The sequence below is a fragment of the Mauremys reevesii genome, linkage group 2 (genome assembly GCF_016161935.1).
Source record: "Mauremys reevesii isolate NIE-2019 linkage group 2, ASM1616193v1, whole genome shotgun sequence".
NCBI lineage: Eukaryota > Metazoa > Chordata > Testudines > Geoemydidae > Mauremys > Mauremys reevesii.
Window position 1 is genome coordinate 270,931,550 of NC_052624.1, and position 10,238 is coordinate 270,941,787.

The 10,238-nt window shown below is 51.9% G+C and overlaps 1 protein-coding gene across 5 annotated transcripts in view; it reads left to right on the forward strand.

Moving 5' to 3' along the window:
- The window catches only part of EFR3A (EFR3 homolog A), a 148,388-nt gene that overhangs the window by 98,908 nt on the left and 39,242 nt on the right, over positions 1-10,238 (forward strand). For all 5 annotated transcript variants that reach the window (XR_005594154.1, XM_039524981.1, XM_039524982.1 and 2 more), the window contains 2 exons: positions 2,553-2,631; positions 3,996-4,131. Coding sequence is in view for 4 of the 5 variants with exons in the window: in XM_039524981.1 (XP_039380915.1) it covers positions 2,553-2,631; positions 3,996-4,131 (215 nt within the window). In the remaining variant the exon portion in view is untranslated. The remainder of the gene's footprint in view (positions 1-2,552; positions 2,632-3,995; positions 4,132-10,238) is intronic.

Sequence of the window (10,238 nt, forward strand, 5' to 3'; positions counted from 1 at the left end):
GGGACATGTCTACCACCCCTCTCTGTTCCGTGTCAGCACCCATGGCAAGAGTTGGAGCTCCTGTAGCTTTTGTTTCAATTTGCCAGCTTTAAGTCTTCAGTGTATATAATTCTCAGTTAGTCTTAGTCTGTCAGCACTGCTGGCACCACTGTTGCTCCCACCTTGTCCTCAGGGTTCTTCTGACCAGCAGGTCTCGTCGTTACCAAAGCCCCCATGGACCACAACAGGGAATGCTTCTCTTTCCAGATGAGTCCTACATCTCCTCATGAGGCCTATACTTTTATTCCCCTCTTAGATCTTGTCCAGGGGGCATGAGGCAGAAGGAACAGGACTGGTACTCTTAAAAAGAGGTTCCTGTATGGTACCCTCCCCTATGGTCTACTCCAGGGGTCGGCAGCCTTTCAGCAGTGGTGTGCCGAGACTTCATTTATTTACTCTAATTTAAGGTTTTGTGTGCCATTAATACATTTTAACATTTTTATAAGGTCTCTTTGTATAAGTCTATAATATATAACTAAACTATTGTTGTATGCAAAGTAAATAAGGTTTTTCAAATGTTTAAGAAGCTTCATTTAAAATTAAATTAAAATGCAGAGCCCCCCGGACCAGTGGCCAGGACCTGGGCAGTGTGAATGCCACTGAAAATCAGCTCGTGTGCCGAAGGCGGCACGCGTGCCATAGGTTGCCTACTCCTGGTCTACTCAGAGAATAGAATATCCTCTATGATCCTACTAGTCTTGGCCTGCTCCGAGGGAGTCTAGTCCTCCATCAGAGTTACAGTCCAAGAGGAGAGTCAAGTGCAGGAAATCTCTGGAGAGACTCCTTCCTCCATCAGCTGTACTAGATCCTGCTGAGGAAGGGGAATTAATGGAGGAAAGCCAACATGTCTTCTCTCCTTACTCCCTGCCCCCATATTTTACCCTGTTCCCGACATGAAGCAGTCACCCCATCTCCTTCTCCAGAAAACTTTTTAAAGTCTTTCAGGACTTGATGAGAAGAGTAGCTTCTTCTCAGAGTGTCAGGCTGAGCTCGTACAAGAAAACCCACACAGCTTCCTTAATATTCTATAGGCCCCTGCGCCAGGAAGGGTTGCCCTTCCCATTAATGAAGTCTTGCTAGAGCCAGCGAACATTCACTGTCCTCTGTGCCATGTACGGCCAATTGGGTCGATAGAGGTTACCAAGTCCCTAAGAAGGACTTTATTTCTTTATCTCCCCCCCCCCCAGTTTCTGACTCATCTGACACCAATGAGCACTCTCAGCAGTCTCATCTAGATCTGCTCCTGATAAGGAGTTCAAGAGACTGTACAGTAACTAGTGGGCATTATCTAGATGTGTCAGTCATCTGCTAGATGTTCTGTGCACCAGTTTCATATCCAGGGCACAAAAGAGGTGGCGTATGAGCTCCATCTGTTCATCTTGGAATGTTGGTTTAACACCAATAAGTCTGATTCTGGGGACCTGGACAAGTCCATGGCCAGAGGACCCTCCTCTTCCTGACCCGAAGAGGAAGTAGAAAGACAAATCCCAAGCCTCATACATTGAAGGCTATTCTAGAAGCTCAAGCAGACATCCGACCATGTGAGCTCAAGGCCTCAGATCTCTCTAGTGCAGAGGCAGATGAAGGAGGGAGAAGGTTTTCCAACTGCTTAGGGGATATAATCTTAGATTGTAAATTCTGAAGGACAGAGACTAACTCTTAATGCTTATACAGCATCTAACATACTGGCTTCTCAAACTTTATTGGAGCCTTTATATGGGTGCTACTATAATAGAAATATTCTTAACCATATACCTACATTTGGTACTCTGGCTTACACAAGAGGATCAGTATTTCCTACTTCTGCAACAGCTCACCCTGGTCACTCACAACTGTGAATGTGTCAGTGCCATTTTATGCATATGCTTCTTTTAAATCAGTGGTTCTCAAACTGAGCAACGAGTTTTTGCTTCCTTAAATGCTCTTGCTCAAAGCACAAGATTCTGCTCTGTGCAGGCACAGGCTTGCAGTCACTACTGTGCAGTCTCTGAGTGTGTGTCGGCACGTACACATCCTATGGTGGAGAACCCATACGATCATATACTCGAACTATGAATTTTCAAAATAGTGGCCTTTATGCCTCAGCTTCCTCAGCTACAAGGTTGGAATAATACTTCCTTATCTTACAGGGGGTTGCTTTCAGAGGGACTTGTGAATGCTCAGTACCTCCTATAATAAAGCCACTTATTTAGGTTCCTAAATAGAAACTAAGGTGACCAACTTTAGGCACCCAAATATCCACATTCTGGCCAGAGGTTTTGGCAAATAGAACATGGATCTCCTGACTTCCAGTCCTCTTCTGTAATTACAAGACCATCATTTAAGAGCTAACTAGCTGAAAATCTTTTGATATACAGCAATGATAAATGGGACCACAAAAATAGTCTCATCATTGCAAACAGGACTTTCAGTATAAAATGACTGAAAACCAATTGCTAGAATAGAATCCATAATTTTGTGAAGAACCAATATAAAAAACAAACACTGGGAAAAACTGATGTTTTTTGTTACAGACATTTAGACCATCACAAACTCTGGGACCCCAATGAATTTGCTGTCTCCTGCTTCAAAATCATCATGTATTCTATACAGGTAGGTTTGATCTAGTCCAGTGATTAGGCCTGTACGTACCATAAGAACAAAGCTGACTAAATGAATTATGTGCTCGCTTACTCATAATTAAGGCTACGTTTTAGTCACATGTATTTTTAGTAAAAGTCATAGACAGGTCACAGGCTGTGAATTTTTGTTTACTGCCTGTGACCTGACCATGACTTTTACTAAAAATGCCAATGAGTAAATCTTGGGTGGGGGGCCCCAGGTGCTCTGGGTGGGGCAATCCGGGGGCATTGAGGGAGGTGACCCAGGACCCCGCTGGTGGGGGGCGGGCATGCAGCATGGCCTGGGCCCCCTGCTGGTGCTGAGGGGGAAGTGTTAGTGGGGCTGGCAGAGGCTCTCTACCCGGCTCCGTGTCCCTGCAGCAATTAGGTGGCGGAGGGGCCAGGGGACTCGGCGCTCTGCTCTTGCCACAAGCACCGGCTGCCACAGCTCCCATTGTCTGGAAATCACAGCCAAGGGGAGCTGTGGGGGCGCAACCCACGGGTAGCGTGTGGCGAATCGTTCCTCTCACCCCCTCCACTGCCTAGGAGCTGCAGGGCCATACCAGTGGAAGCTGGGGAGCCCCCCACCCCGAGGTAAGTGCCCTCCGTGCCTTCCCAATCCCCTAGCTCTGGGGCCCCCTCCCACACACCCAAACTGCTGCTTCTGGCCCAGGTGCTGCCAGAGCCGTGTAGCCACTGAGCCAGCACCAGCCGCTGCAGAAGTCACGGAAAGTAATGGAATCAGTGACCTCTGTGGCAGACTCGCAGCCTTACTCATAATGGTCGATTTCTATTTGGTGGTAGATGAAGGCAAAGAATGTATAATGTCTTTGCCATTTATGTGCCTTATAGGAAAATTTGATCTCATCCTTCAGTAGTTGTCAAACAGTTTAACCCTGTAACTGTGACCAAGAATCACAGCTGTTGAGTATCTAATCCCATATGTTCTCAGATTTTTAGGTGTGAGGAAGGAGGAAGAATAAAACTGACTTTCAAGTCATTACCAGCACACACATCCAAAAGGCAAAGAATTTTCACTTTATTAACTCAAACTATTGATACAAGTAATATTTGCCATTCCATCAATTTACCACTTAAATAAGGCTGCGCTCATTCTGAGAAATTTTGAAAGATGAGGGGTACTAATGGAAAATGGTCCTGGCATCCTTTATCCACCTTTAGTCAAGCTCTTTACTGACTGGAGTTTAGAAATGTATAATTGTGCCCAAAAGCAGTGCTAAAGAGAAGAGGAACACCACTCAAGATTATTAGTCTGAGTTCAGGGCTGAATATTTGTGTGTGGAGATTTCTTTAATTAGAAAGGAAAGTAACACACCATTTTTTTTTCTTTTATAGGCACAATACTCCCATCATGTAATACAGGAGACTCTTGGACACCTTGATGCTCGCAAAAGGGATTCGCCACGAGTCCGAGCAGGCATTATTCAGGTTCTTTTGGAAGCAGTTGCCATTGCTGCTAAAGGATCCATAGGTGAGTCATGGTAAATGAATGGTATGAAACCAATGAACTATTCTAATGAATTTCAGAATGAATAAAAACTTAAACTGTTGGCTTTTTTTTTTTTTTTATACCATTTTTGGCTTTTCATTCAAATCCATAATTAAATCAGATTTTCCATTCTCTTTGGTGTAGGTGGAACTTGCCCTAAATTTTGTTCAGCAGTTAGAACTTGTTCTTGTTCGAGTGATTGCTCATATGCATTCCAGTTAGGTGTGTGCGCGCTGCGTGCACGCTCGTCGGAAGATTTTTACCCTAGCAACACTCGGTGGGTCGGCTGGGCGCCCCCTGGACTGGCGCCGCTATAGCGCCAGATATATACCCCTGCCGACCCGTCCGCTCCTCAGTTCCTTCTTACCACCCGTGACGGTCGTTGGAACAGGGGAGTGTGGCATCGCTGTCCTCCACAACCCTAGCTTCTCGCTCTTGTTTCTACCTTGTTGTGTATATAGTTCAACTTTAGTGTAGTTAGAGTTAGTTTACTAGTTTAGTTGTAGTTAGTATATAGTTCACTGGGGAATTGGGGGACTAGCCCCCTATTTTCCCCTGACCCGGTGCGGGCTCATGCCCAAGGCACTGGGGTTTAAGCCGTGCTCGGCCTGCCAGAAGCCAATGCCAGTTGGAGACCCTCACGAATCTTGCCTGAAGTGCTTAGGAGAGTCTCACCTTCCTCATAAGTGCCGCATTTGCAAGTCTTTCAAGCCAAGAACAAAAAAGGAGCGGGACTTTCGCTTAAAGCAGCTCCTAATGGAGTCGGCACTTAGCCCTGCGGCACTGGCACCGGCCGCCCAGCAGTCCGCATCGGTGAGGAGCGCGCCTTTGGCACCAGCTCACTCCGGCACCGAGGCCCGGCACCGGTTTCCCGGCACCGTTCCCTCTCCCCTTCGGGGAAACGCAAGGCAGCGTCGACTTCGTCCTCCAAAAAGGACCATATGTCCAGGCCCATAGGCCGAACTCCGGTACCTACGCCGGCACCACCGACTCCGGCACCGCAACTCCAAGCTCCTCCTAGCGCGGCACCATCGACTCTGGCACCGCAAGGGCCGTCGAGTCCGGTACCACACTGCTCCCCGGTACACACTGCGGTCGAGCTGGCTCTCCCGTCAACTCCAGAGACTTTCTCAATGGCAAGAGAGCTGATTGCGCTGACGGAGCCGACACAGCCTCAACCCCCGGCACCGCCCGTGCGGGTTGTCAAGTCAGTTGGCAAGCCGGCCACAATGAGGCCTCCTTCCCCTGACCACCAGGAGAAACGTCACTCCAGATCTCGATCTCGGAGATGTTCCCGCTCACGCCGGTCTCGAACCCGGCACAGCTCGCAGTCCCGGTACCGCTCTCCATCGCGGTACCGGTCGTACTCGCGGAGAAGATCACGATCCCGGTCGCCGGACAGATGTTATCGGCACCGGTCCGGCTCTCGGTACCGCTCGTCCCGCAGCCGTTCTCACCATAGAGGCTCAAGATCCCGGTCGACCTCCCGGCACCGGCACGGTAGATGGTCCCGATCTCACTCCCGGCACCGACAAGACGGGTACCATTCCCCGGTACCGTCCTGGGACCGAACAGCTGGATCGGCGGCACCGTCTCACAGCTTCTCGGCACCGCCATGGCCTTCAAGACAACAATCCGTCTCCTCCCACGCCGGCAGTGCTGGTTACCAGCAAAACGAGCCTCAAGGCCAAGACCAAGGCCCTCCTCAGTGGGCTTTCTGGACCCTGTGGGCGTACCACGAGGCGCAAGGTGCCCCATTTGCGGCTCAGCGCTCGGGGCTCTCCGACCATCGAGCTCCAGAAGCCATGATAAGCAGGCCGCCTCCCGTGGACACGGAAGAGGCACCACTGGCATCTGAGGAACCTGAAGCGCCTTGCGTTGCAGACGCTCCTCAGCCGCTCACTGATCCACCACAAGACCCTCTGGTACCGGGTCTCTCCTCCTCCTCCTCACCTGATGAGGCAGTTGCAGGAACATCCTCCTCGGGTCCTCCTCCTATTGACCTTCGGGCGCATCAGGGTAGCTCAAAATATGAGCCTGCCAGTTGAGGAGGTAGCAGAAGTAGAGGACCCAATGGTGGACATATTGACGGCGGATGCCCCCCTCCGAGTGGCCCTGCCGTTTATACGTACCATTCAAAACAATGCAGATACCATATGGCAATCCCCGGCTTCCATCCCACCAACTGCTCGGGGAGTGGAAAGAAAATACATGGTCCCGTCAAAGGGCTATGAGTATCTGTACACTCACCCTGCTCGCTGGTCGTGCAATCCATCAATGACCGTGAGCGACATGGCCAGCAAGCGCTGGCTCCTAAGGCGAAGGAAGCGAGGCGCATGGACCTTCTAGGCCGTAAGGTCTACTTGGCTGGTGGCCTTCAACTTAGGGTGGCCAACCAACAAGCCCTGCTAAGCCGCTACAGCTTTAATACATGGGTGTCTGTAGGCAAGTTCACCGAGCTTCTGCCACAAGACTCCCGTCCAGAGTTCACGGCCCTTTTGGAAGAGGGTAAAAAACTGCCCTCCAGGCCTCCCTGGATTCAGCAGACTCGGCGGCCAGAACCCTGGCCTCTGGCATAACAATGAGGCGCATATCATGGCTCCAAGCCTCGACTCTCCCACCGGAATTACAACAACCGATTCAGGATCTGCCTTTCGACGGTCAGGGTCTCTTTTCGGAGAAAACCGACCCAAGGCTGCAGAGCCTCAAGGACAACCGCATTACGATGCACTCGTTGGGCATGCACACTCCGGTGACCCAACGGAGGTCCTTCCGGCCCCAGCCGTACCGCCCCTACAATCAACCCAGGCCGCGACCAGACACCAGGCGTCGTGGCAGGGTGAATCGGCAGAGACAGTCGGGCAACCAGGGAAACCAAACCCAACCGCCCCCGAAACCAGCTTTGGGGTCGAAGCAGAACTTTTGATGGGACGCCCGAGGACGGCCCACCAGTTTCCCTACCGGATCCTTCCCCATCTTTTTCCAACCGTCTCTCCCATTTCCTCCCTGCCTGGTCCCAGATAACATCCGACAGCTGGGTCCTCCGCACAGTGGAAGCGGGATACCACCTCCAATTTGTTTCTCCCCCTCCCTCCCATCCATCCTACCCATCCCTCTTCAGGGACCCCTCTCACGAGCAATTCCTCTTGCAAGAGGTCGAGACTGTCTTGAGTTTGGGTGCCATAGAGGAGGTGCCAGAAGGCATGAGGGGCAGGGGGTTTTATTCCCGCTACTTCCTAATCCCCAAGGCAAAGGGAGGCCTACGACCAATCCTAGACCTGCGAGAGCTCAACAGATTTATGGTAAAGCTCAAGTTCCGCATGGTAACCCTGGGGACCATTATCCCTTCCCTGGATCCGGGAGACTGGTATGCCGCCCTCGATATGAAGGACACGTACTTCCACATTGCCATTTACCCGCCTCATCGATGCTACCTTCGCTTTGTCGTCAACCACCAGCACTACCAATTCACGGTGCTCCCCTTTGGCCTCTCTGCGGCGCCGAGGGTCTTCACCAAGTGCATGGCTGTGATCGCTGCAGCTCTCCGCCATCGTCTGATACACGTCTACCCGTACCTCGACGACTGGCTGATTCGCGGGACTTCCCAACAGCAGGTGTCTCAGCACATAAGCGTGGTCACAGACCTCTTCGGCAGGCTAGGCCTTATGGTCAACGCCGAAAAGTCTACATTGACTCCAACGCAGAGGATAGAATTCATCGGAGCAGTTCTGGACTCCAATCTGGCCAGAGCCTGCCTCCGTCTACCTCGGTTTCAGGCCATGGCTTCGATCATTCGAAGCTTCCAATCCTTCCCGACAACGTCGGTGCGCACCTGCCTCAGCCTACTAGGTCACATGGCCTCATGCACTTTCGTGACCCTATACGCGAAACTCAGGCTTCGAAGTTTCCAAACGTGGCTCGCGTCCATATACCGCCCGCACAGGGACAATATAGACACGGTGGTCACGATTCCCGGCTCAGTCCTCGACTCCCTCAATTGGTGGTTAGACCCAGCGGTGGTATGCACGGGAGTGCCGTTCCACCCTCCCCAATCCTCCGTAGCGCTAACCACAGACGCATTGTCCTTGGGGTGGGGTGCCCACCTCGGCAACCTACACACCCAGGGCCTTTGGTCACCCCACGAGCTGGCCTTACATATCAACGTCAGGGAGCTGAGGGCAGTCCGCCTAGTGTGCCAAACGTTCCGAGTCCATCTACAAGGCCGCTGTGTATCCGTCTTCACGGACAACACGACAACAATGTTCTACATAAACAAGCAGGGCGGGGCGCGTTTCTCCCTACTTTGCCAAGAAGCCCTCCACCTGTGGGACTTCTGCTTAGCCCACTCTATCCATTTAGTAGCGTCCTTTCTCCCGGGAGTACAGAACACCCTGGCAGATCACCTCAGCAGGTCATTCCTGTCTCACGAATGGTCGATCTGCCCCGATGTCATCCACACAGTTTTCCAGAGGTGGGGCTTTCCCCAAGTAGACCTCTTTGCCTCCAAAGAGAACAGGAAATGCCACCGGTTCTGCTCCTACCAAGGACGCTCCCCGGGCTCCCTTTCAGACGCTTTTCTCCTCCCGTGGACGAGGCACCTGCTGTATGCCTTTCCACCGTTTCCCCTCATTCACAGAGTGCTGCTCAAGCTCCGGAGGGACAGAGCCAACCTTATTCTCGTTGCTCCGGCATGGCCGAGGCAGCATTGGTACACTCTGCTGTTCGACCTGTCTGTGGCGAAACCAATTCCCCTGCCGCTATGGCCGGATCTCATAACGCAGGACTTTGGCAGGCTTCACCACCTGGACCTGCAGTCCCTTCACCTCATGGCTTGGCTCCTGCGTGGTTGACTCAGGCAGAGCGGAGTTGTTCTGCTGCAGTATAGCAGGTGCTTCTGGGGAGCAGAAAACCTTCCACTAGGTCGACTTACCTCGCCAAGTGGAAGCGTTTCGCCCACTGGTGCGATCAAAACGGCTTTGATCCCCACCTGGTGTCTATTCCAAAGATATTGTACTACCTTTGGTCCCTCAAGGAGCAGGGCCTCGCGGTCTTCTCCTTAAAGGTGCACCTGGCAGCCATTTCGGCCTTCCGACCCAGCGAGGGTGGCCGTTCTATTTTTTTCTAACCAGATGGTTTCCCGGTTCCTTAAGGGGCTAGAACGGTTGTACCCACAGATCCGGCGCCCAACCCCTACCTGGGACTTAAACCTGGTCTTAACCAAACTTATGGGTCCCCCTTTCGAGCCTATGGCCACGTGTTCCCTTTTATATCTCTCCTGGAAAACGGCCTTCCTTGTCACTATCACTTCGGCGAGGCGAGTCTCAGAACTTCACGCCCTGACGGCGGGACCCACCTTATCCGGTCTTCCACAAAGACAAGGTGCACCTCCGACCACATCCCTCCTTCCTCCCCAAGGTGGTGTCTGCTTTTCATGTAAACCAGGACATCTTCCTCCCATTTTTTTTCCCGAAACCGCACTCATCGCGCTGGGAACAGCAGTTTCATACTTTGGACGTCCGTAGGGCTCTAGCCTTTTATATAGAGCAGACGAAACCCTTTCGGCGTTCGCCCCAGCTCTTTGTGGCAGTAGCGGACCGCATGAAGGGCATGTCAGTCTCTTCCCAGCGGATCTCGTCTTGGGTGACATCCTGTATCAAGACATGCTACGAGCTTGCTCGTGTTCAGGCTAGCCATCTTACTGCTCACTCTACAAGGGCACATGCCTCTTCTGCCACCTTCCTGGCCAATGTACTCATCCAGGAAATCTGTCGGGCGGCTACCTGGTCTTCAGTTCACACCTTTGCATCCCACTATGCATTGGTACAACAATCCAGAGACGATGCAGCCTTTGGCTCAGCGGTATTACTCTGCCACGTCTCTCTTCGACCCCACCGCCTAGGTAAGGCTTGGGAATCACCTAACTGGAATGCATGTGAGCAATCACTCGAAGAAGAAAAGACGGTTACTCACCGTTGTAACTGTTGTTCTTCGAGATGTGTTGCTCATATCCATTCCAGACCCGCTCTCCTTCCCCACTATCGGAGTAGCCGGCAAGAAGGAACTTAGGAGCGGACGGGTCGGCAGGGGTA